The 27,857-nt window shown below is 38.1% G+C and overlaps 1 protein-coding gene across 1 annotated transcript in view; it reads left to right on the top strand.

Annotated features, from left to right (window-relative positions):
• Positions 1 to 2,520: 2,520 nt before the first annotated feature.
• FXYD2 (FXYD domain containing ion transport regulator 2) overlaps positions 2,521 to 27,857 on the top strand; it is a 41,101-nt gene continuing 15,764 nt past the window's right edge. Inside the window, exons 1-2 of the mRNA XM_053691286.1 lie at positions 2,521 to 2,574; positions 12,223 to 12,499. Coding sequence (XP_053547261.1) covers positions 12,391 to 12,499 — 109 coding nt within the window. The 5' untranslated portion in view covers positions 2,521 to 2,574; positions 12,223 to 12,390. The remainder of the gene's footprint in view (positions 2,575 to 12,222; positions 12,500 to 27,857) is intronic.

Genomic DNA, 27,857 nt, shown 5'->3' with positions numbered 1-27,857 from the left:
AACAGGTACTTGCAATAAAACAAGCTGCGATAGGTGGGCCTGGCCTAACGCGCTTTGCGGGTCCAATCCAGTTTCATCAGAAGCATGCCCACCTATCCAGACCTATCCTCTTATGTACTCTATTCAGAGACAAACTCACCTATTGCAGCAGCTCCGTTGCTATTGTTTATAATCACAAATGTACGTAATGTACGCATCTGTATTAATATATATCAGCCTGTTATTAAAATACCTAGTTCAACCATAGTAAGTGACTATGTAGGAACCCGCCCACTTTCTCACGTATCACTTTTAAAGCAACTTTTCATCACAGGTTCATAACATCTCATTACCACTTATTACCACTCATTACCACTTATCAAAGCTGCTCATTCCTATGATGATGCGTAGTGGCCAGACGCATAACGTAGCACAATACCACTTTCTCACTCCTACTAGTTCCTTTTAATAGTATAATGCGTCCATTAATGTAATGAATCTATTTTAATACTATTGGCTATAAGATGTTGCCCCAAGGACCCTGACTCATTACATCCTTATGTATTATCCCTTCTCTATGCATCTTGCCTAGACTTGTAATACTAATAATCTATATTCATATATCATATGTGTACTCCCAAATAAAAATAAAGATTTAAATAACGATAAAAATGGGGGGGGGGGTCTGTCAGAGGAATTTCCAAGCAGGTTGTATTAAACATACACTCCCTTTATAAAAAAGCTGCAAGGTCAATGTCTATATTCAGACCATTTTGATTCAAAGTACCCAAACGATAAATCCAATATGTTTCTCTTTTACGAAGGGTTAACAACCGATCCCCTCCTCTTATGTGCTGTTCCACTTGTTCAAATGCTTTTACCTTTAAGCCTTTTGGATTCTTCCCATGTGCAACAGCAAAATGTGCTGATACACTGTGTTTCATATAACCCTCTTCTATATTATTTATGTTCCCCCAATCTAGTCTTGAAATTCCTCTTCGTCCTTCCAATGTACTTAAGGGAACATTCACACTCTAATTGATACACTACAAATTGTGATCTGCAGTTAATAAATCCTTCGATGGGAAACATATTCCCATCCGACATAGCCTTTACCTGCCTGTTATTGAATCTACGCCATTGCTTACTTATAGGACTATGTGGAAGGTCAACAAGATGCCAAAAAAGGGTGAATTTACAGAAGAACAAAGTGGAAAAAGCATGCACAAAGCCCATGTCTGATACATTTTGAGTCAACTGGCCTATTTAAAGCAGAGAAAGTAGATTCTACCATGTTCAATCATCTCCAAGATAACAATCTCCCCTATGAGTTGCATGGACCATAGTCTTTTCAATATAATACTGGTGCAATCATTTTATTTAAATAGAAAGTCCAGTCAAAATGAAGAACATATCTAGGTAGACTCAGAAGCACAAATTAAAAAAGGGCTAGGCGGGCCGCACTCCTCTTCACACGGATGGTGGAACAAATCTAAGTAGTCAGACAAACAAGAGAGGGACGCCTCATGTGTGTATCAATCAGTAGCCATAAAGATGGATATAATGTGCATAGCAAAGGGTTACAATACTCACATTTCACCTCCTTATGTGCTGGTAGTCGCAAGCTGATATTTTCAGGTGTATCAGCTCACCTATTCCCAGTGACCGGAACTGTCCAAGGATTCCTCCAGAGTCTCCAGCCGAACTTCACTCTGTGTATGAACTTGCTATATGTAAAAGGCTTGCACACACTGCTTATTAAAACATTGGTTTATTAAAAAAAATTGGTTAAAACAAAGCAGTGAATATAATGAGGGACATGTGAGTGCTCCCCCAAACATATGCAACGCGTTTCTCAGCACAAAGTTGTTTCATCATGCCTCCATCCTCTTAAATTTCACGCTACCTCTTTTTTTCAAACTTCCAAAAGACCTTCTCTTAAATCAGACTCCTGGTACATTTTCCTACTGCTACATCTTTAATCAAATAATACACAAGACCCACATTATAAGATTTTGTAATGACACACACACCATTATGTCACATATGATATGCCAGATACATTTCCTCAGTAAGACCCAACCTATTGATAATGAAGCACTTACAACGTGACATTACTCAGCCAGCAATCTCATTGTTTAGTTTCTTATATCCCTCTAGCTATAAATCATCCATCCCTGTTTCTCAAGTCTCTAAAGTAATATACACAGCCTCTTCAGTCTATGTGTAGGTACTTGACCCCAATTATTCCTAAAATACACCCAATTTTGTGTCTGCGTAAATAACCATTGATTCCAGCCAGCTTCTTTCTGTTGGAACACACTAAATGACTAATAAATTGTCAAGTTACTGGCTGTTATAGGTTTAAACTGGCGCACACATATGCTTCTTAAGACTTTAAATGCATCATTGACTCTCATATTCCCAAGACTGGAAGACCCTGAGGGTTCACATTCTTATATTAAAGGGAGGGGGCATAAGGAACTGGAAGGTTTATAAGAAGCACCAACTGGAGAGTTAAACTACACGGGGGAAGCAGCTGTGGGAGATGGCAACAGCTATCCAAATAAGGATCCAGACAGGGATATGAGCTGGGTAGGTGACAACTTAATGAAGCACAGTTTCTAAGGACACATTTAGACAGTGCTGGGTATTTAAATGACCACAGGTTAACAGGATAGGCTATGGCAGTGCAGGTCTCTGATATGGGATGATTTACAGACTGCAGATTAAGAGGAAAGGCTCAGAGATTGATGGGGATCTAATGTTTGGAGACATAATAACAGGACAGGCTTAGACAGCAGTGGGGATATCTTATGTAGGGTGAATTATTTACTGCAGATTAACACAACAGGCTCAGAATTTTACAGAATTCAGATTAACTGCAGTACTGAGTTTCAAATGTAGGGTGAATTATTTACTGCAGATTAACAGAACAGGCTCAGAATTTTACAGAATTCAGATTAACTGCAGTACTGAATGTCAAATGTAGGGTGACAAACTGATGGCAGATTAGCAAGACAATTTCAAACATTGATTTACTGACAGCAAATTATCAGGACAGGTTTAAGGAGTGTTGGTGTCTCATGCATTCAGACAGCAGATTATCAAGAAAGGTTAAAACAAATGTTGGGTGTCAGGGTGACCTCCTAACTTACATTAACTTAAAGCCATTTAAACCCAAAATATTTATTTCATTATTCAGATAGAGAACACAATTTAAAAAAAAAAGTTTCCAATTTACTTCTATTATCAAATTTGCTTCCTTCTCATGATATTCTTTGTTGAAGAGATACCTAGGTAGGTAGCATGCACGTGCCTGAAGACACACTTATGAGCTTACATCCTTGATTTTCAAAAAAGGATAACAAGAAAACAGAAAATTTGATAACAGAAGTAAATTGGAACGTTGTTTAAAATTGTGTGCTCTATCAGACTCATAAAAGAAAAAATGTGGGTTTTATGTCCCTTTAAACCAGACATGCTGGCCTGTTCAGTGCATGTAAACCCCTGATTGCACATTATCAGGACAGGTTGAGACAGCTGGGTTTATCGCAATGTTAAATCCAGGCATTGTTTGTTTAACTCCTGTCCTCTAACTCACCCTCAGTTATTTAATGCCCCTAGGATACTGTGAGCTACAGTTTAGGTGGAAAATTTGAGTCTCAGTAGTGGTGGCAGAATAGGGAGATGATTTCATTGTTAGTTACTCATTATTGAACATAATGCACTTAATCTGTTACCTGAAATTGTGATTATGTACAACAGGAGTGTGAATATATACAGATGCTTATATACAGAATAAGTTTGTCAGGGTATATATATTCACCTCCCTGTGTACATGTTGTACATTCTGTGTGCATGTATCCATTTATTTGTATTCTTTTATTTTTTAATCATTTTATTTATTTGATCTATTTTTTTATTTATTTTTTTTTAGCTGTGAAATCTATTTAACACATAATTACAGCTTCTAGTATTTCACACCGTTGTCATAGGAATACGTTATTGGGTCTATTTTGAACCATCATAATTTCAGTGCAAAAACACTGAATGACAACAGCTCTGTGATTTGCTTTTTCATCTTTTATTAAAAGGACATTCAAGTAAAATTTCCATCTATGCACTGAGAATTATTTGCTGCACCGCAAAAGATCTGCAGAAAAAAATACATGTTTTAAAAGCATTTAAAAAAGTAATTTTATCAGACAAATATACTTAGTTTCACCACTTGAATTTTATTTATTTTACTTTTATCGCTGTGGCCAATTAAAGACATTATATAAATGAGCTCCTGCACATTTCAACCAATCACTGTTCAGCATATATGAATCTCAAGGTTCTGCACTCCAACCTCTCTGGTGGAAGTTAATTTTCAGAGCTGAAAAGGGACATTTTCTTTGCATAAATGTTTTGTAGATGATCCATTTATATAGCCTATACAGCTTTATTTTTTTTTTTTTTTAAATGTATAGTTTTGCTTATTTTTTTAAATAACATTGCACTGATTTTCAGACTCCTAACCAAGCCCCAAAGTTTTAGGAGAATACTGATGTCTACCTACTCCAGCTTGCTCCTGTTTGTGTAAATAGTCTTTTCATATGCAGAGGAAGAGGGAGGGGAGGAGGGTCTGATTTTTTTTTATATAGAACCATATACAGTGGGTGTTCCAGCTAACCTTTTCAACAGAGCTAAACTGGGAGCTTCTAAGTAAGTTTTTAAATGGTTTTATACTGGATTTTTTAGATCAGTGTCTGTGCATATTATTCTGTATAGTATTGTCTATTACATGCAGTTAAATAAAAATGTGTGTATACTGTCCCTTTAATTAATAGCAGGCTAGATTACAAGTAGCACAGAGTGCTTATCTGTGTTCAGGTCTCACTCAAAGTATAAAGCACAATCTGGTATCATACATGGAGGCTACAAATGTTAACCAAAACCTTAACGGTCAAAACGTTTTAACATTCCCTATACTTGTAATGGATAGCACAGAGAGGTATCAGCATACTCATTGTGCTCATATCCCAAGTTGCTTGATTGCAATGCAAACTACCAATTTAAAATGTAGAGCTTTTTAAGACCAGAGGTAAACGTTTATCACTTGCTAGTTTGCAAAGCAAAACACATGAAAATGCTATGTAAATAATAGATACATTTACACACTACTTAGGAAACACATGGTTATTGATGAAAAGAAGGTTTTGTGACAGAATTTAATAGATATGGTATATGACAAGTGGTGGGACCTGGAAGGGGTCAAAGGAGTATGTGTGCCAGAGGCTGCTGCAGAAGCTATTATGGGGGGGGGGCAAACACTCCTTTGTGAGTCAGGGCAGGGGAGCCACAGGTGTTTTGATCATATATATACTGTATATATATATATATTTTCTGCAATAAAATATCAGGTCCGACAGACATCGCTGAATGCGGAGAGCAATACGCTCTCTGTATTCAGCATCGCACCAGCAGCTCACAAGAGCTGCTGGTTCAACGCCGCCCCCTGCAGACTCGCGGCCAATCGGCCGCCAGCAGGGAGGTGTCAATCAACCCGATCATACTCGTTAGACCGCTGCTTCATAACTGCATAAATGTGTCTGTCTATGTGTCTGACTATGTGTCTGTCTATGTGTCTGTCTATGTGTCTGTCTATATGTCTGTCTATGTGTCTGACTATGTGTCTGTCTATGTGTCTGTCTATGTGTCTGTCTATGTGTCTGTCTATGTGTCTGTCTATGTGTCTGTCTATGTGTCTGTCTATGTGTCTGTCTATGTGTCTGACTATGTGTCTGACTATGTGTCTGTCTATGTGTCTGTCTATGTGTCTGTCTATGTGTCTGTCTATGTGTCTGACTATGTGTCTGTCTATGTGTCTGTCTATGTGTCTGTCTATGTGTCTGTCTATGTGTCTGACTATGTGTCTGTCTATGTGTCTGTCTATGTGTCTGTCAGTATATGTGTTTTAGCGAGTCAATTCAAATATGTAATTTTATTGTATTAGTATTTGAGTGTGTTACCAGGCCCGGCGCTTTGCATAAGGCAGCTTAGGCATTCGCCTTAGGGCGCACAAGGAGGTGGGCGCAATCCTGGAGCGGCAGATATGCAACAGCCAAAACTTTCATATTTTTTCATTTAGCCTGCCTAAATCTGACCTGACTTATATAATGAGTTAGCAATAGCAATGTTGTTATGCCATACATTTAACTGTTATCTATTTAATTTTACATGTGGGTGGGTAGGTCAGGTCACAGGTACCATAAACGCATATGACACTGACAGTGATAGACAGGCAGCTTTACAGTGCAGCCGCAACGAACAAAGTGTTGGCTGCCTGCCTCTGCGCTCTGCCTGGGAAAACAAACAGCCTGCTGCACTGTCACACACACACAAGTTTGTGATGTAATGTCCGTGCGGTGCCGCAGTCAGAGCCCATGCGATGCTGGAGGCGGAGCTGAAGTGTGATATGAGTGTGTTTTAAAGCCCGCCACCGGACCGGACACTGGGAGCGGTGATCAGCGATGCCAGATCCAGGCTTTCAGCACAGACAGCAGGTTACATCTGTACTGCCTGCCCTCCTCCCTTACTCTCCCACTGGTGGTGTGAGTGGGATTTCCTGCTGTGCTCCCACGCTCACCCGGTCCTGGAAAACTTCTCCCAGCTACAGCGGCAGCCCGACTGCACAGAGGCACATGGCCAATGGCCATGCACTGAGGGAGAACATAAGTTATAACAACATTACATTATCAATATTGAGCGAGGTAAGTCCTCCTGGCCTGCAACAGTGGCACTTGTATCAGTACTGCTCCTGCTGGATCATACTTCATTTTTTAAGATTATTTTTTAGGAGCTAGTAAGTCAGTTACATAAAACCAAGCACATGTAACATGATAATTAGAGCCTGCATCTTTAGGTACACTTGGAGTGGAGTTTGGCCTTACCATTATATATGAAATTAATTCTATACTTTTATGGGATAAAAGATTTTAATGCCTATTTGCAACAGTTTGTCTCCTGAGTTCAAACTAACTAATGCTTTTATTGCTCATAGATAATAAGTACATACACATAACACACATATATTTACATGTGTACACGCAAACACACACACAACACACACTCATACACATGCATATAGACACACAACATGCAGACACTCATACATACACACACTTATGCACACATACACGCACACACATATATGTGTATATATATATGCATGCACAAACACACACAATATACATGCATATACACACACAACACACATGGCCATGCACTGATGGGAAAACATCAATATTGAGGGAGGTAAGTCCTCCTGGGAGTGGGACGGTGGCTCTATCTGTTATCTATTTCAGTCAGACTGCTGTGCTGTGTCACTCACACTTTGACCCCTCATTTACTGTCACTGGCAGTAATAATCAATTTGATTAAGGTGTAATGCACTACCACTGTCTTATTTGTTATGGAGCACAACCATTGTCTATTTTGTTAAGCAGCACAACCACTGTCTGACTTTCTATGCAGCACAACCATTATCTGATTTGCTATGCAGCACAACCGTTGTCTGATTTGCTATGCAGCACAACCGTTGTCTGATTTGCTATGCAGCACAACCGTTGTCTGATTTGCTATGCAGCACAACCGTTGTCTGATTTGCTATGCAGCACAACCGTTGTCTGATTTGCTATTCAGCACTACCACTGTCTAATTTGCTATGCTGCAGTACCACTGTCTGATTTGCTATGCTGCACTACCACTGTTTGATTTGAATTTAGCCACCAATCAGCAAGTGCTACCCAGGTGCTGAACCAAAAATGGGCCAGCTCCTAAGCTTACATTCCTGCTTTTTAAATACAGATACCAAGAGAATTTTTTTTTTTTTAATAATAGGAGTTAATTAAAAAGTTGCTTAAAATGTCATGCTCTATCTGAATCATGATGGAAAAAAATGTGGGTTTCATATCACTTTAACTAGCAATGGGATGGTATGTAATGGGGGGGGGCGGCAAAATGTATTCTCGCCTGTGTGGCCAAAAATCCTAGCACCGGCCCTGTGTGTTACTCCCCTGTGTGTGTGCTGACAAAATGTGTTGATCATTGCTCCCTCTGTGTTTATAACATAAAAAGGGTTAGTCAGGATTTGTAGTAAGTATGTCATCAACAAGAATGTTTTTTTTTTCTTTTCTTGTGTCACTGGCACAGATGTATTAATCATATTTCCATGTGTTAAAGGGACATTTTCTCCTTGCATAAATGTTTTGTAGATGATTCATTTATAAAGCCCATCTGTGAGTGTTTTTGTAAAAATGTATAGTTTTGCTTTTTTTTTAATAACATTGTGCTGATTTTCAGACTCCTAACCAAGCCTCGCAGTATCAGATGTATACACGCATTTGCAGACTCTTGCTGACTCCTGTTTGTCTAATCTGTCTTTTAATATGCAGGGAGGGGATGGGGAGAGAGTGTCTGCTCCCAGTCCCTTTCAGTGGGGGTTCCAGCTAACCTCATCAACAGAGCTAAACTGGGAGCTTCTAAGTAAGTTTTTAAAGGGTTTTATACTGGATTTTTAGATCAGTATCTGTGCATATTCTTCTTTACAGGGAGTGCAGAATTATTAGGCAAATTAGTATTTTGACCACATCATCCTCTTTATGCATGTTGTCTTACTCCAAGCTGTATAGGCTCGAAAGCCTACTACCAATTAAGCATATTAGGTGATGTGCATCTCTGTAATGAGAAGGGGTGTGGTCTAATGACATCAACACCCTATATCAGGTGTGCATAATTATTAGGCAACTTCCTTTCCTTTGGCAAAATGGGTCAAAAGAAGGACTTAACAGGCTCAGAAAAGTAAAAAATAGTGAGATATCTTGCGGAGGGATGCAGCACTCTTAAAATTGCAAAGCTTCTGAAGCGTGATCATCGAACAAGCAAGCGTTTCATTCAAAATAGTCAACAGGGTCGCAAGAAGCGTGTGGAAAAACCAAGGCGCAAAATAACTGCCCATGAACTGAGAAAAGTCAAGCGTGCAGCTGCCAAGATGCCACTTGCCACCAGTTTGGCCATATTTCAGAGCTTCAACATCACTGGAGTGCCCAAAAGCACAAGGTGTGCAATACTCAGAGACATGGCCAAGGTAAGAAAGGCTGAAAGACGACCACCACTGAACAAGACACACAAGCTGAAACGTCAAGACTGGGCCAAGAAATATCTCAAGACTGATTTTTCTAAGGTTTTATGGACTGATGAAATGAGAGTGAGTCTTGATGGGCCAGATGGATGGGCCCGTGGCTGGATTGGTAAAGGGCAGAGAGCTCCAGTCCGACTCAGACGCCAGCAAGGTGGAGGTGGAGTACTGGTTTGGGCTGGTATCATCAAAGATGAGCTTGTGGGGCCTTTTCAGGTTGAGGATGGAGTCAAGCTCAACTCCCAGTCCTACTGCCAGTTTCTGGAAGACACCTTCTTCAAGCAGTGGTACAGGAAGAAGTCTGCATCCTTCAAGAAAAACATGATTTTCATGCAGGACAATGCTCCATCACACGCGTCCAAGTACTCCACAGCGTGGCTGGCAAGAAAGGGTATAAAAGAAGAAAATCTAATGACATGGCCTCCTTGTTCACCTGATCTGAACCCCATTGAGAACCTGTGGTCCATCATCAAATGTGAGATTTACAAGGAGGGAAAACAGTACACCTCTCTGAACAGTGTCTGGGAGGCTGTGGTTGCTGCTGCACGCAATGTTGATGGTGAACAGATCAAAACACTGACAGAATCCATGGATGGCAGGCTTTTGAGTGTCCTTGCAAAGAAAGGTGGCTATATTGGTCACTGATTTGTTTTTGTTTTGTTTTTGAATGTCAGAAATGTATATTTGTGAATGTTGAGATGTTATATTTCTTTCACTGGTAAAAATAAATAATTGAAATGGGTATATATTTGTTTTTTGTTAAGTTGCCTAATAATTATGCACAGTAATAGTCACCTGCACACACAGATATCCCCCTAAAATAGCTAAAACTAAAAACAAACTAAAAACTACTTCCAAAAATATTCAGCTTTGATATTAATGAGTTTTTTGGGTTCATGGAGAACATGGTTGTTGTTCAATAATAAAATGAATCCTCAAAAATACAACTTGCCTAATAATTCTGCACTCCCTGTATAGTAGTCTATTACATGAAGTTATATGAAAATTGGTGTATACTGTCCCTTTGACTTGCAGGAAGAAGGTCATTAACTGCTGATGTGAGAAATATCAATGAAAAGGTTAGGGAAGGCTTTGGGTGGGATGTTGGGGAGTGGCCATTCAAGTTTCCCGTGTGCTGCAGCTTAAACACTTTATTTGTAAATGATAACTGTAGATTAGATCACTTTCTTCCTTTCATGCTATAATTACAGCATGGAACATTTGGCAACTATTGTACATGAGGGAACAGGTATGTATTACTACCAAGTGGAATAAGCAATAGTGGCACTTAAGAGGTTAAATCACTGATTTATGTGATACACAAACACACACCAGCTGACACTTTCTGGGCACACTGCAGTGCAGGACTTAGTGACACTGTTTGACCTTAAGGGGATTAGCTCACGCCCACAAGTGTGTTGGTCCTAACTCTCTCTCAAACTATCTTACTATATGAGCTGACCTCCAGCAGGTATCTATTTTATCTGCACTGGTCTCTCTGACATCTAATAACTCAGGCCAGTTTCACATGGATGGAGGCACAAGACAATTGTTACCATACATAGCAAGCTTAGCTAAGGTTATGGGCAGGACTCATGGAATAGAATGGGTTAAGATTCCACAACATGACCAGCACATCTCATCATTATACTGAGAGCTCCTCAGATTGTTACATTCAAAATGTCACATTCTCTGACAAACACACCCATTCCCTATTATCTTATTTCCCTGTTATCTTATACAAATTCTTATCCTATGTATCAGCGGTCGCCAACCAGTGGTCCATGGACCATTGGTGGTCCATGAGAAGATGTTGGTGGTCCTTGACACCATCAAGCAGGAATTAATCTCCTCTGATGGTGTCACCCCTGTCGTGCCGCAACTCCCTACAGTGCCTGGCTGAACATCAGTAAAAACCAATGGAGGAGGAGTTAAATTACAATCTCCCTACGCATGTTGCGTAGTACTGCGCAACTTGGTAGCTAGATTGTATTTTTAACTCCTCCCGTCCGGTGCACTGCTCAGAGGAAGATGATTCCATGCTAAAGCCAGAAGAGGTTGGTATAGTCTTGGCTTGAAATAGTGGAATTAAACTATATATATAAAAAAAAAATCTTACAAATGTTTTTCTAATTTTTTTATTTATTTTCTTCCCTTTACCTGTCTCTTTGTAGTAGTTTTCCTAATTCCTTCAGATGGACTTACATCGCTGTCTTCCTCCCCTCCATCTTCTTTTTTTAAAATTAAATATTAATTATTTTTCATTCTAATAATTTTCCCGCGCACAAAGCCATTCCACCTGAATTCTAGTAATTGCCATCCAGCAGATCAGCCATATCCCACCAGTATTATAGTAATTGCCAGTAACATCAGTCGTGGTTAGCTCACATCCATATTGAGATCTTTCTGATATAAACTTAATTTATGACTCCAATGTCTGTCCATGATCATAGGTAGTATTGAATAATTCCTAAATGGGGAGGTTAACATTTTTTTCCCACTTTCTGCCTCTCTGTTTCCAGCTCAAACGTTGTTACTCACCCTTCATCTGTCATTTGGAAGTATTCTTAGTTCTGTCATTCAGTTAGTTAATTCCAAAAAATAATTTTTAAAAATGTGTAAATATATACACAATGTAAACTTAGCTATGGTTATACTAGCTATGTACAGTATGTGTGTGTGTGTATATATATATATATATATATATATATATATATATATATATATACATACATACAGTACATATACATTATACAGGTTTGTACCTTTTTTTAAAAAAAAAAAAAATCATGTTAGTGGTCCACGGGTTTCAAAATTGTGAGTTTAGTGGTCCCTGAGGTCCGAAAGGTTGGCGATCTTTGCTATGTATAGTACATTTCCTTTTTATTTATATTATTTATTCCTATTATCTTTTTTCTTAGCTTAAAGAATAGTTTACTCCTTTTAAATCCATGACTCCATGAAGGTCATTAGATTGCAAGCTCTGTTGGTACAGGGATATTTTATGTGCATGTTGCTGGCATCATTCAACAGGCGTTAATGATTTATTTTTTTTAAAGAATTTTACAGATACTTTTTATGGCTCAGGGGAACATCATTCCTTCACGCTCCACCCTTACAAACCACCACAGGAGCAATAGGACTTGGTGATTTTCCAAGCTCCTCCATCCGAATCATGAGTCCCTTGTGACTGGGAGAAATATTACCCCAGAGGAGGTTAATGTTTAATGAGGGCTGTCTCCAATGTTTGTCCTATCCAAGCTGTCATTGGCATTGCACATTCAGAGCATCGAGCAGAAGGCGAGAGGTTGTGTGTGACTGGAGAGATGTCTGATGGTAAGGAAAGGATGCTGTAAACTTTCTCTAACCTTCCCTGACAACACAATGTATTAAAAGCCTATCCCCAAGATTATACTGCCTCTTATATCAGACCCCATTTTCCCCAAAGCAGACAATCCCGCTCCCCAGATTAAACCCACCTGTTCCCAAAAATCACATTCACCTATCCCATAAATCAGACTTTCATCCCAGTTACATATAAACAGATCAGAAACTTGTATTGCTTAACTGTTTAGACCCATTTATGCACAACCTAGATTTAGTTCCCCAGAACAGACCCTCTAATTCTAGCCAGATTAAATAACAAAGATTATTCAACCCATACTTAATTCTACTAACCACAACTATAATCCAGGTATATTCCCCACCAAATCAGATGCACAAATTCCCTTAGATATTTGATTTTTTAAATTTGACTTTTTGATAAATATGGCATTCTGTGCTAGATCAAACCCCTCTTATTATGTTAGAGAGTAGGTACCAATAGATCAGACCTTTTCATAATAGTGATAAAACAGAATCAGCCATCTTTATTTTCATAAAGATAACCCCTTTATTACTCTCCATATTTGACTACTCTCTATTTGAAACCATTTTCCCCATCAGTTTAAATAGCCCATATAAAAAACCTCCGTATTATACACTGATTTTCCATCGCTATATTGTTATGAGAACCCCCAATAAAATCATCTGATTATATCACCTACAGATAAGACACAGTATCACAAGCAATATATTTTTAAAAATTCCAAGACAAATTAGATAAATGCCAAATGATAGTGCCCTTCAATAATCAAAAATATATTCCCCTCCAGAAAGGCAACCCCAGGTCAGGCACATGTCAACTCTAAACCAATTTTAGACTATGTAGTTTCCCATCAAATGATATCTGTTTGCCTTTGCCCCTGTGCCTTTCTCTGAATGCCTTTTAGACACTGTTCAGTCATACAAGCAGACTTTATTCTTCGTGCCACCTCTGCACCCTCTTTTCAAAAACTACCTTTTGTTCTAAAATATATTTGTATCCTCATATATTGATACAGACTCCTGTAGGTGAATCCTGCTACCTGCAGACATTATATCCTTAATAATTTCATAAACTTTATCAGTTTTAAAACTCATTTAAGTAACTGGAAAATGTTCATATTTTGTTCCCTTTGAAACAAAACCTTTCCAAGCATGGGTGTCAGGAATGGGATCAGGAGGGCTTCCCCTTCTCTTCGTCCACATAATTTTGCTTATTCTCCAGTTAAAGGGACATGAAACCCAAAAATTGTCTTTCATGATTTAGGTAGAACATACAATTTTAAACAACTTTCCAGTTTACTTCTATTATCAAATTTGTTTCATTCTCTTGGTATCATTTGTTGAAGGAGCAGCAATGCACTACTGGTTTCTAACTGAACACATGTGTGAGCCAATGACAATTGTTATATATATGCAACCACCAATCAGCAGCTAGAACCTTTGCTGCTCCTGAGCTTACCTAGATAAACCTTTCAGCAAAGGATAACAATAGAAGGAAGCAAAATAAATAATACAAGTACATTGGAAAGTTGTTTAAAATTGCATGCTCTTTCTGAATCACGAAAGAAAAAAATGTGGGTTTCATGTCTCTTTAAATATATATTAGTATTTGTCTACATGAACATTATTAGTATCAGGACATATGTTTAATGTTGGCCCCCTACCCAAAAAGATATTTCTGCATATGCCCATGCTTCCAAGCAAACCATCTCTTCTGCATCTGTAAAACACTATGAACAATTTATTTTTATTTTCTCTTACTCTTTTCTCTACAAGCTCTTCTCTCTCTGAGCCTGATGATCTAAATCCCTGATGATATAAAACCTATATAGCACAGTTGTCCAACCTAAGAATTAGGGCCACAAATCAACCTAATCTAATGCATATTTGGCCATGGGCTTGTCTAAACGAAATACTGTATGTATCTAGCACATGACTACTTTTGTCTAACAGTAACAATATTCCTCTTGAAAGAAACATGGAAGTCAAGATCAAATGTTCCTTATTGAGATATAAAATACAATTTGAAAAACAAATTCAATTTAGTTTACAATTTTCACTTTGTATTCTTTTTTTAAAATGTATCTGTTTTACTTGAGAGAATATCTAAATAGGCACCGGAGTGTGCAAGTGTCTTGAACACTATAGGTAACATTCTTGCAAAACTGCTGCCATATAGAGCTCCAGAATTGGGCCGGCTCCTAAGCATATTTTCCTGCATTTCAACCAAAGATACCAAGAGAACAAAAAAATTAAAATAGAAGTTAATTGGAAAGCTGCCAAAAATCGCACACTCTGTCTGAATCATGAAAAATAAAAATTGGGTTTAATTTCCCTTTAAACATCACTTGACCTTTCTCCCTTCCCCGTGCCCTGTCCTGTTTTCCTCTTACAATTAGTAACATATTTAATAGTCTCCTGTCTCACGTCTGATGCACGTCTTTTTGTGCTGTTGTGAGTAGGAGATGCACAGTGAACGTCAGAGGGTTAACATGAAGCTTTTCTGGTTCATTAGGCTGTAACGCATTGAGAGAAAGCACAAATTAATCCAATACCTTGTCTGTGCATCTGGGCAAAGTCTGTTTGTCCACCCACAGAAAGATACCGTTTTACTTGGTTTGAGTCAATGCAAAGAAAAGAAATATAACTGAAAAATAAAATAGTAATATAACAAATGTGCAAAAGATGCTATAGTAAAAGGACAGTGAGGTCAAGTTGAAATGTTTATTAGGCATTCATTTGCAATTTTAAACAACTTCCAGTATACTTACCTATCTAATTTGTGTTGTTTTTTAGTATCCTTTGTTGAAAAGTATACATAGGTAGGCTAAGAAAAGGTAATACACTACTATGAGCTAGCTGCTGATTGGTGGCTGCACATATATGCCTCTTGTCATTGGCTCATATGATGTGTTTAGTAATGCATTACTGCTCCTTCAACAAAGGATACCAAGAGAATTAAGCAAATTAGATAATAGAAGTACATTGTGAAGTTGTTTGAGACCGGTATATCTGAATCATTAAGCAAAAAACAAAATAAAAAATAGCTTAATAAATCTATTGGTTTCATAAATGTATCATACATTGCAACAAGTGCATTTTTAATTCAAGACAAGCTTATAAATTACACAGCAACTTGAATTTCTGGTCTATGATACTTTTCAATTTTTAACTATTTTACAAGTTTTTCTTTATTATATTGTACTTATGTTTATTTGAAATGCTTTATAGTAGTCTGTTGTATACCAGGAACCTTTATTTGCAGAAAATAACTTGCAGTGTAAACTAATTGCTATCCACATAGGGCAAGATTACATATGTGGCATTGCCCGCAAAAGCCGGCGACGCCGGTTTTTACGCGGTTTTGGTATAACATATATGGTGCCGCATATAAATGCAGCGCGTATATTTCACCCGTCGCCCACAATTTGTACTCCCATAAGCTAACATAGAAAATAGGTATCACATATTCAGCGCAAGGACTTACGCGGTGAAAATGGAGAAATTTTACTCCATTTTTACCTTGCCACACATAGGCAGGCTCAGCAAGCCTTGCGCTGAAAATGTGAGCACCATAACTCCAGTAACTGCCTGAAAATATTAACTAACACCTAACGCATGTGCAATATCCATCTACCTGTCAACTGCAATTCCCCACAGCAATAACTAATAAAGTATATTAACCCCTAATCCCCATTAACCCACATCGCAATAAACTTAATAAATGTATTAACCCCTAATCCGCCATTAACCCACATCACAATAAACCGAATAAAGTATATTAACCCCTAATCCACCATTAACCCACATCGCAATAAACCTAATAAATGTATTAACCCCTAATCCACCATTAACCCACATCGCAATAAAGCTAATAAAACTATTAACCCCTAATCCGCCATTAACCCACAACGCAATAAACCTAATATAACTATTAACCCCTAATCCGCCAAACCCACACAAAGCAAATAACTAATAAAATGTGTGACCTGGAGGAAACTCATCTACTTATCCAAATAGGTAAGGCTGCTAATAACAGTGCTGTAATTATGGGAGATTTTAACTACCCTGATATAAACTGGGCCAACAAAACTAGTAATTCAGCTAAGGGGGATAGATTTATAAATGTTCTCAGGGATAACTTCTTGTCACAATTAATAGAGGAACCAACTAGGAGTAACACTATATTTGATTTAGTGCTATAAAAAAAACAGATATAATATCAAACATAGAAGTCAAAGAACATTTGGGTAACAGTGGTCATAAAATGGTCACATTTGAAATCTCTTTTCATAAGCAGTGTCTTAAAGGTTTAACTAACAGGTAGATTACGAGTTGTGCGTTCGTGTTTTAACGCTGAAAAAATGGTAATTTCAGCGTTAAAATAGCAACGTAGCAATTACAAGTCTTGTCGGTATAGCTGTACCGCAAGCCTTTTAGCCTGTAACGCAACGTCAGTCCCGCACTCGTAAAAATTACGTTTTTTCATCGGACTTCCATAGCGCAGCCATTACGAGTTTTGCGGTGAGGCTAAAAAGCTTGCGTTACACCCTATACCGACAAGATCCGTAACGCCATCTGAGAGCAGTAGTTATGAGTTTTACGCAACAAAACAGTTACATAAAACAAATAACTAAAGTGTTACAAAGTACACTAACACCCATAAACTACCTTTTAACCCTTAAACCGAGGCCCTTCCGCATTGCAAACAATATATAATAAATTTATTAACCCCTAATCTGCCGCTCCTGGCATCGCCGCCACTAATAAAATTTATTAAACCCTATTCCGCCGCTCCCCGACATCGTCATCACTATAATAAAGTTATTAACCCCTAAACCGCCGCCCTCCCACAGTGCAAACACTATTTAAATATTATTAACCCCTAATCTGACGTCCGCCCACATCGCCCCCACTATACTAAAGTTATTAACCCCTATTCTTTTGTTCCCCTACACCGCCGCCACTATAATAAACCTATTAACCCCTAAACCACAAGCCCCCCACAACGAAATATACTAAATTAATAACCCCTAAACTGAAAGCGCCACATTGCAATAAACTAATTTAAACTAGTAACCCCTAAACATAATGCCCCCCTAACTTTATATTAAAATTACAATTTCCCTATCTTAAATTAAATTAAAACTTACCTGTCAAATTAAAAAAAACTAAGTTTAAACTAACAATTAAACTAAAATAATTATTAAACTAAAATTAAACTAACTACCAATTAAAGAAAACTAAAATACACATAAATAAAATCCTAACACTACTATACAAATTACAAAGTATCTAATTGCAAAAAATAAAAAATACTAAATTACAAAAAATAACAAACACTAAATTATGAAAATTAACAAACGCAATTATCAAAAATAGAAAATAATTACACCTAATCTAATAGCCCTATAAAAATAAAAAAGCCCACCCCCCCCTCCAAAAAAACCTAGCCTACAATAAACTACCAATAGCCCTTAAAAGAGCCTTTTGTAGGGCATTGCCCTAAGTTAAACAGCTCTTTTACCTGTAAAAAAAAATACAAAGGCCCCTCCAACAGTAAAACCTACCACCCAACCAACCCCCCAAAATATAAAAACCTAACTCTAACAAAAACCTAATCTACCCATTGCCCTGAAAAGGGCATTTGCATGGGCATTGCCCTGAAAAGGGCATTTGCATGGGCATTGCCCTTAAAAGGGCATTTAGCTCTTTTGCATTGCCCTGAAAGGGGCATTTAGCTCTTTTAAAAGAAGCCCAAACCCTAAACTAAAACAAAACACCCAAAAAAACTTAAAAAACCTAACTCTAACCCCTCATTAGGTACTCACAGTTGCTGAAGTCCTGCTTAAAGGATCTTCATCCTGGCGGCTCCATTTTCACCCAGGCGGCTCCATCTTCATCCAGGCGGCATCTTCTATATTCATCCCGGCAGCATCTTCTATCTTCATCCCGGCTGCATTTTCTATCTTCATCCTGGCAGCGCGGAGCGGGTCCATCCTGAAGACATCCGGCAGGGAGCATCCTCTTCATACAGTCGCCGCCGTATACTGAATCTACAATGCAAGGGAGCCTTTTCAAAATGGCGTCCCTTGCATTCCTATTGGCTGATTTGATTTTGGAAATTCAAATTAGCCAAAAGGATGAGAGCTACTAAAATCCAATTGGTTGTTCAAAACAGCCAATAGGATTAGAGCTTCTGAAATTCTATTGGCTGTTCCAATCAGCAAATAGAATTTCAGTAGCTCTATTAAGTTTTTCTTAAGTACCCACATAACCCAAATAATTAACACTCAGTCTCACACCAAACCACAGACTCTATGGATGTAATTAGAGCCCTGTTATGCTCATTGAACTGAGGGTGACTACGACTAGTCAATAAAGGACTGAACAATCAAATCTTTAGCTAAGATAAATGTGGACGCTCAATTTGGGAAGATTGGTAGAAAACCACTAGCAACGGTATATTTCTTGGTACTGAGGCTATGTAAGTGTAAATCTTTGAGAAAGACTACGGTACAAAGGTTAGTTCCTACTATGGTATAATCTTCGCCAGGAAGTAAATCCACACACAAAGTAATCAGTACTGAGTCCAAGATAGTATGTAGTATGACGATTATAGTATAAGATAGAGATGAGGAGTTAAAATGGAATACTGAGGGTCACAGAATAATGCACTCAGAGGACACAAGCCTGATGGTAGACAAAATGGAGGTGAATAAATCAGAGCAAGTGGTTAGTTAGTCAGACAGTTCAGATAGGCAGCTCAAGTGTTAGTATGCAGGTCTTTAGCCAGTTGCGTCATTCATTTAACTTGAGGCTTATGAGCCTGCAAGCTCCGCTCGTAACTATACCGTGATTCAGAGGGTTGGAGATTCAGCCAGTCCGGACTGAGAGTGTGCAGGCACAGAGGAGTGACGTCATGCACCGCAGCTTGTCAGCGGAATACTTGGGAGTAGCGGAGGCTACAAGTAAGGTAAGCTGAATGGAAGTTTGAGTTGGTTTCGGTGAAACTGCAGATTCCTGTAGGGAATAAAATGTACCAGACTGATTTAGACTGGAGGAGAATAATAGGAAGAGAGATTCAGTCTAAAAGGTATTCACTCCCAATGAAATTAGTGGCTAAATCGTAGTTGCTCGACAGAGGTCTTTACACCACATAAGCAAATTACCTAGCAAAGAGGAAGAGGAGGAGGAGCCTTAAATAGGGTGGTGAGACAGAAATTTTTTAAGGTACATACTGGATAAGACTGAAACATGACAGCGGATCAAGGCCTGGGACGATATGGATGTCGCCGATGGAATTGCGAAACGAGTCGTGGAGCCGACAGGTTGATAGAGGGTTCCCATGAATCTTCCTCCATTTCGTAACCCTTCCAGCGGACCAGATACTGAAGGGATCGTCGGTAGTATTGAGAATCAATAATAGACTCAACCTCATATTCCTTGTCGTCTGGTAGAAAGGATGACTCAGTCACTTGTTGGGAATGAGGTCTTACTGGATGGTAGGGTTTGAGTAAAGAGACATGAAACATTGGATGACATTTATAAGAAGGGGGTAACTGAAGAGTGACCGCATTCCGGTTCAGCACTTTAATGATCTGAAAAGGTCCAATGAATAAACTACCAAGTTTTTTGCTAGGTACCCGAAGTTTCAAATATTTAGTGGAGAGCCAAACGCTATCTCCTGGTTTGTACTCAGGTGGTTTTGATCTCCTGAGATCATAATAAGTATTTTGTCTCGCTTGGGCTTCTTGTAGAGTTTCTTTAAGATGAGTGAAGCCTTATGCTATAATGTTAATCGTGTCAATAACTAGGGGTGAAGTGGTTTCACTCCTTTGAGTTAGGTGGTATGATGGATGAAATCCATAGTTAACAAAAAATGGAGTAAGTTTACTGGAGCTGTTAATGGTATTATTGTACGAGAATTCTACAGTTGACAATAGGGAGGTCCAGTTATCTTGTTGTATAGTGTAGTAACAATGTAGGTACTGCTCCAGGGTCTGATATGTTCTTTCTGTGTGCCAATTGGTCTGGGGATGGAAAGACGTAGAAAGTCTTCTTTCAATCTGAAGAGTTTGGCAGAGTTGCAACTAGAATCTCGAAGTAAATTGTGCCCCTATCTGTAGTGATTGAATTAGGTAAACCATGAAGTTTAACAATATGGTTAAGAAACAATTGAGCTATTTTGGAAAGCAGTTGGTAGTCCTTGGATATGAATAAAATGAGCCATCTTTGAGAAAGGTCATTAACTACAAGAATTATGTTATTATTGGAGGAAGGCGGTAGGTCGACAATAAAGTCCATGGCTATTGCTTGCCAAGGTCTGTCTGCAATGGGCATGGATAGAAGATACCCATAAGGATGGATCTTTTGATGTTTTGATCTACAACAAACCGAACAGGTTTGAACACATTTTGTTACATTGTGGACCATCTTTGGCCACCAGAAATCTCTTTGTATGAGATGTAAAGTTTTCCTTATGCCAGGATGACCTGATAGGAGAGAATCATGGGCGGCTCTGAGAAATTCATCCCTGAGAGAAGCAGGGGCATATAGTTGATGTCCATGATAGAGTAGACCATCTGAAGCTTTTTGAAGAGGGAGTTACAATGTAGAGGGATCCTTTTCTTGATAACTTTTGATATGGTCCGAATTGTGTGAAATAAGAGCAACAAGCCTGTCTGGGGGTACAATAGAACCTGGAGTTTGGTCATATTAAGGTTTGGGATCTTTTCTAGACAGTGTGTCTCCTTTCATGTTTTTACTACCAGGGCGATATGTAATAAGGTAATTGAACCTAGAAAAGAAAAGACTCCAGCGAACTTTTCGTGAACTTAAGGTTTTATTGGTTTTTAAATATTGGAGGTTTCTGTGGTTGGTATAGATTATTATGGGTAAAGAGGTGCCTTCTAGTAAATGCCTCCAGAACTCTAGTGAAGCCTTGATGGCTAGCAATTCCTTTTCTCCAATGGCATAATTTAATTTGGCACTATTCATGAGCCTGGAATAGAAGGAAACTGGGTGTAGGGTTTTTTTTAAGGATTTTCTTTGAGACAGTATTGCACCAATAGCATAGTCTGAGGCGTCTACCTCCAAAACATATGGAAACTTCAGGTCTGGGAATTGCAATATGGGAGCTGAGACAAAACTCTCTTTTAGTAAGTTGAAAGCTTGATTGGCTTGGGGATTCCAGGAATATTTGTAAGCTTTCTTAGTGAGAGTAGTCAGGGGTTTAACTATAGAAGAAAATCCATTGATGAACTTTTCTATATCTACCCAAGACATTTTTTAACTTCTTTTTTGGACTTTAGGATGGGTCAATTAGTGATAGCCTCGACTTTGTTTGCTTCCCTCATATGTGTATACCAGATGGAGAAATGTTATAGCCCAGAAATTAGATAGAATTGGAATTTAAGGAAATCATAAAATGGGACAAAGTATTCTTTAATAGAAATACAGAGGATAAATGGATAACATTTCAACAAAAACCATATGGTTATAAAAAAAAAAAAAATCAAAGCCAATGTGGCTAAATAAATTTAGGAAAAACATAGGGCATTTAAATTATTCAAAGAAAATACTACAAACTCAACATACCATATGTATAAGGAATGTAACAATGCATGCAAAAAAGCAATCAAATTAGACAAAATTGAAAATGAAAAATTAATTGCAAAGGATTCTAAATCTAACCCTGAAAGGTTCTTAATGTACATAAATAGCAAAAAATCTAAGAAGGACAATATAGGTACATTAAAATGCGTGGAGGGTAGCATGATTAATAGTGACAGGGAGAAGGCTGAGGTACTAAACCAGAGGAACTAATGGAGGATACTTTGGAACAAAATAGAACATGCCAGCACATACCATTAACTGGGTTATGTATAGAGGATATCAGAAAAAAACTGGATCATATTAAAGTAAATAAAACTCCATGCCCAGATGGAATTCACCCAAGGGTGTTAAGGGAATTTAGCACTGTTATAGACAAAGCTCTACTCTTAATTTTTCAAGACTCATTATCCTGAGTGGTGCCACTCTTCAAAAAGGGAAACAGGGATGATCCAGGAAACTATAGACCAGTTAGTCTGACATCAATAGTGGGGAAGATATTTGAAGGGATTATAAGGGATTATATTGATAAGCATATTCGTGTAAACAAGATTATAAATTCAAATCAGCATGGTTTTATGTGGAATAGATCATGTCAAACTAATCTAATTATATTCTATGAGGAAGTAAGTAAAAATATAGATAAATGGAAATCAGTTGATGTGATATACTTAGATTTTGCAAAGGTGTTTGATACAGTGCCACATGATAAATTAATGCACAAAATTAAGGGACTGGGAATAGCTAAAAATGTTAGCTCATGGATAAATAACTGGATAAAAGATAGGGAGCAACGAGTAGTAGTGAATGGATCATACTCAGTTTGGACAAAGTTAATCAGTGGAGTTCCCCAGGGATCAGTACTGGGCCCTATTCTTTTTAATATTTTTATAAATAAAAGGATTAAATAGCGACATCTCTATTTTTGCAGATGATACTAAGTTAAGTAAGGTCATTAGGTCAGACCAGGATGAACTTTCGTTATAAAGAGATCTGCATAAATTAGAAGTATGGGCAAGTAAATGGAAAATTAGATTTAATACGGGGAAATGCAAGGTTCTACATTTTGGAAGTAAAAATAAGCAGGCAATTTATTATTTAAATGGGAAAAGACTTAGCCAAACAGAGGAGGAAAGGGATTTGGGAGTAGTAATAGATAACAAGCTAAAGATGGGTGCACAATGCAGGGCAGCGGGTTCAAAGGCTAATAAGATACTAGCATGTATTAAAACAGGAATTGATTCAAGGGAAGAAAACATAATTATGTCACTATATGAATCCCTGGTAAGACCTCACCTTGAGTATGGAGTGCAGTTCTGGGGACCGATCGCAAAAAAAAGATGCTGCAGAACTAGAAAATGTTCAGAGAAGGGCCACAAAGCTAATAAGGGGAATAGAGAATTTAAACTATGAGGAGAGGCTAGCCAAACTGGGTCTGTTTTCTTTAGAAAAAAAGGCGCTTGCGAGGTGACATGATTATTTTATATAAATATATTCAAGGCCCATATAAAGAGATGGCAGAAGCTCTGTTTATTCCAAGAAAATTGTTTGTGACAAGAGGTCACAATTTAAGGTCAGAGGAAAGGAGATTTAATCTCCTGCAACGGAAACATTTTTTCACTGTAAGAGCAGTTGTGGAACTCATTACCAAAGGAGGTAGTGAATGCTAATACCCTAGATACATTTAAAAAATGTTTGGATACATGTCTGTCTAGAAACAAAATTCATGGATATGATTGCTTGTTTTAAATGGGTCATTAATTAAAGGGATTATTTAATCTTAACTGGAGCTTTTTGTAAGTATTTTATATTTGTATAGGTTGAACTAGATGGACTTCAGTCTTTTTTCAACCTAATCTACTATGTTACTCTGTTACTGAACCCCCTAACCTAACACCCCCTAAACTAACACCAATTACCTAAATTAAAACATACTACGTTACAAATAAAATAAAAAGCTAACATTACTTAAAAAAATAAAAAATTAAATTAATCTAAGATTACAAAAATAAAAAAGTATAAGATTACATAAAATAATAAATCAAATTATCAAAAATTAAAAAAATAAACGTAATCCCTATGAAAATAAAAAAGCCCCCAAAATAAAAACACCCCCTAATCTAATACTAAACTACTAATAGCCCTTAAAAGGGCATTTTGTAGGGCATTGCTCTAATTTAAACAGCTCTTTTACCTTAAAAATACTAAGTTCCCCCTCTAACAGTAAAACCCACCACCCAACAAACCCCCCCAAAATAAAAATCCCTAATCTAAATAAAAACAAACCCCCCAAAAATAAAAGAAGCCTAAGTCTAACCCCCAAATAGGTACTCACCATTCTTAAAGTCCGTAGGAGAAGGTCCTGTTCCAGGTGGTGAAGTCTTCTTCCAAGTGGCAGACATCTTCTTCCAAGCGGGGACCACTTCCTTCTTCATCCAGGACCAAGCCGATTGCAGACGTACAATGAATAGATTCAAGGTACGTGTTTAAATATGGCATCCCTTGCATTCCTATTGGCTGATTTGATTCTTTAAATTCAAATCAACCAATAGGATGAGAGCTACTGAAATCCTATTGGCTGTTAAAATCATAGGAATGCAAGGGACGCCATATTTAAACGCGTACCTTGAATTCACTATTCAGTGTGGGGCGGCGATCGTACAAAGAGGATCCTCCACTCTCCATGGCTCTGCGGTCGCCGGTCCTGCTCCGCGCTCATCTCCGCGCTGACTTGGTCCTGGATGAAGAAGGAAGTGGTCCTCGCTTGGAAGAAGATGTCCGCCGCTTGGAAGAAGACTTCACCGCCTGGAACAGGACCTTCTCCGCCGGACTTCAGGAACGGTGAGTACCTATTTGGGGGTTAGACTTAGGCTTTTTTTATTTTTGGGGGGGTTGTTTTTTTTAGATTAGGGATTTATTGGGCACTCTTAAAAGAGCTGAATGCCCTTTTAAGGGCAATGCCCATACAAATGCCCCTTTGGGGGCAATGGGTAATTTAGGATTTTTTAGTGTTAGTTTTTTATTATTTTGGGGGGTTTGTTGGGTGGTGGGTTTTACTGTTAGAGGGGGGCTAAGTATTTTTTAAGGTAAAAGAGCTGTTTAATTTAGGGCAATGGCCTACAAAAGGCTCTTTTAAGGACTATTGGCAGTTTAGTATTAGATTAGGGGGTGTTTTTATTTTGCGGGGCTTTTTTAGTTTCATAGGCATTAGGTTTAATTTTTTTATTTTTGATAATTTGGTTTATTATTTTATGTTAGACTTTTTTATTTTTGTAATCTTAGATTATTATTTTTTTTTTAAGTAACGTTATCTTTTTTATTTTAATCTGTAATTTAGTATCTTTTAATTTAGGTAATTGGGGTTAATTTAGGGGGTGTTAGGTTAGGGGGCTTAGTAATTTAATTAGTTATTTGAGTTGTGGGGGTTTGGCGGAATAGGGGTTAATACATTTATTAGGTTTATTGCGTTGTGGGTTAATAGCGGATTAGGGGTTAATACATTTATTAAGTTTATTGCGATGTGGGTTAATGGTGAATTAGGGGTTAATATACTTTATTAGTTATTGCGGTGGGGGATTGCGGTTGACAGGTAAATAGATATTGCGCATGCGTTAGGTGTTAGTTAATATTTTCAGGCAGTTACAGCAAAGTTCTGGAGTCGCCAGTGACTTACGGCACTTTAGAAACTGCCGGTGCCTAAGAAAATAAAGAAAAAAATCAACTCTCCCGTAAAAGTCTAACCGACCTCCCAAAAATAAACCCAACACGTAAAAACCCCTATACCCACAATCCCCCCATATCACAACTAATAATAAAAGTATTAACCCCTAAACCGACAACCCCCCACAACACAATATGCCTAATTAAACTATTAACCCCTAACCCATTCACCCACATAGCAATCTACCTAGTAAAAGTATTAACCCCTAAATCTGCCAACCCCAACATCGCAAACTACCTATTACATTTATTAACCCCTAATCCACCATTAACCAACATTGCAAAGTACCTATTAAAACTAATAACCCCTAATCCGCCATTAACTCACATCGCAACAAACCTTATAAATCTATTAACCCCTAATCCACCAAACCCACACAACGCAACAATCCTATTAAAACTATTAACCCCTAATCCGCCAACCCCCCACAACGCAAGTACCCTAATTAACCTATTAACGCCTAATCCGTCAAACCCCCACAACGCAAATAAATAATTTAATTGCTAAACCCCTAACCTAACACCCACTAAATTAACCCCAAAATTACATAAAATAATAAAATACTAAATTATAATTAAAATAAAAAATCCTAACAGTACTTAGAAAAATAAACCTAACATTAAATTAAAATAAATAATCTAAAATTACCAAAAATAAAAAAGTCTAATATTACAAAAAAATAATAAACAAAAATTATCCAAAATTAAAAAATTAAACCTAATTCCTATGAAAATAAAAAAGCCCCCCCAAAATAATGCTAATGCTAATCTACCAATAGCCCTTAAAAGGGCTTTTTGTAGGGTGTGGTGACATTAATAGATAACCAGCTCTTTTGCATTAAGTTAAACAGCTCTTTTGCATTTAAAAAAAAATTCTAAGTCACTACCCACCCCCCCCCCCAAATAAATAAACCTAACACTAAAAAAAACTAAACTACCTATTGCCCCTAAAGGGTCATTTGTATGGGCATTGCCCTTAAAAGGGCATTCAGTTCTTTTAAGAGTGCCCAATAAATCCCTAACCTAAAAAAAAAAAAAATATTAAAAAAATCCTAACTCTAACCCTCAAATAGGTACTCACCATTCCTGAAGTCTGGCGGAGAAGGTCCTGTTCCAGGCGGTGAAGTCTTTTTCCAAGCGGCCGACATCTTCTTCCAAGCAGGGACCGCTTCCTTCTTTATCTAGTACCAAGCCGGCGCGGAGCGGAGATGAGCGCGGAGCAGGACCGGCGACCACAGAGCCATGGAGCGTGGAGGATCCTCTTCGTACGATCGCCGCCGCGCACTGAATAGTGAATTCAAGGTACACAATTAAATATGGCATCCCTTGCATACCTATTGACTGATTTGAACAGCCAATAGGATTTCAGTAGCTCTCATCCTATTCGCTGATTTGAATTTGAAGAATCAAATCAGTCAATAGGAATGCAAGGGACGCCATATTTAAATGCATACCTTGAATTCACTATTCAGTGTACGGCGGCGATCGTACGAAGAGGATCCTCCATGGCTCCGGGGCTGCCGGTCCTGCTCCGCGGTCATCTCCGCTCCGTGCCGGCTTGGTCCTGGATGAAGGAAGTGGTCCCAGTTTGGAAAAAGATGTCGGCCGCTTGGAAAAAGACTTCACCGTCTGGAACAGGACATTCTCCGCCGGACTTCAGGAACGATGAGTACCTATTTGAGGGTTAGACTAAGGCTTATTTTTCATTTTTTTGGGGGGGGGGTTAGATTAGGGATTTTTTGGGCACTCTTAAAAGAGCTGAATGCCCTTTTAATGGCAGTAAAAGAGCTGAATGCCCTTTTAAAGGCAATGCCCATACAAATGCCTTTTTAGGGGCAATGGGTAGTTTAGGATTTTTTAGTGTTAGTTTTTTTATTTTGGGGAGGTTTGACAGATTCAGATTAAATTGCACATTTTCTAGCATTCTTTACAGCACATTTTGTCTAAATACCTGTAAATATGTGTTTGATTATACACAGTTGCTTGACATCAG

This window comes from Bombina bombina, chromosome 8, assembly GCF_027579735.1.
Source record: "Bombina bombina isolate aBomBom1 chromosome 8, aBomBom1.pri, whole genome shotgun sequence".
NCBI classification, from domain to species: Eukaryota; Metazoa; Chordata; class Amphibia; order Anura; family Bombinatoridae; genus Bombina; species Bombina bombina.
The sequence above is the reverse complement of the archived record's forward strand: the minus strand, read 5'-3'. Positions and strand labels throughout refer to the sequence as shown.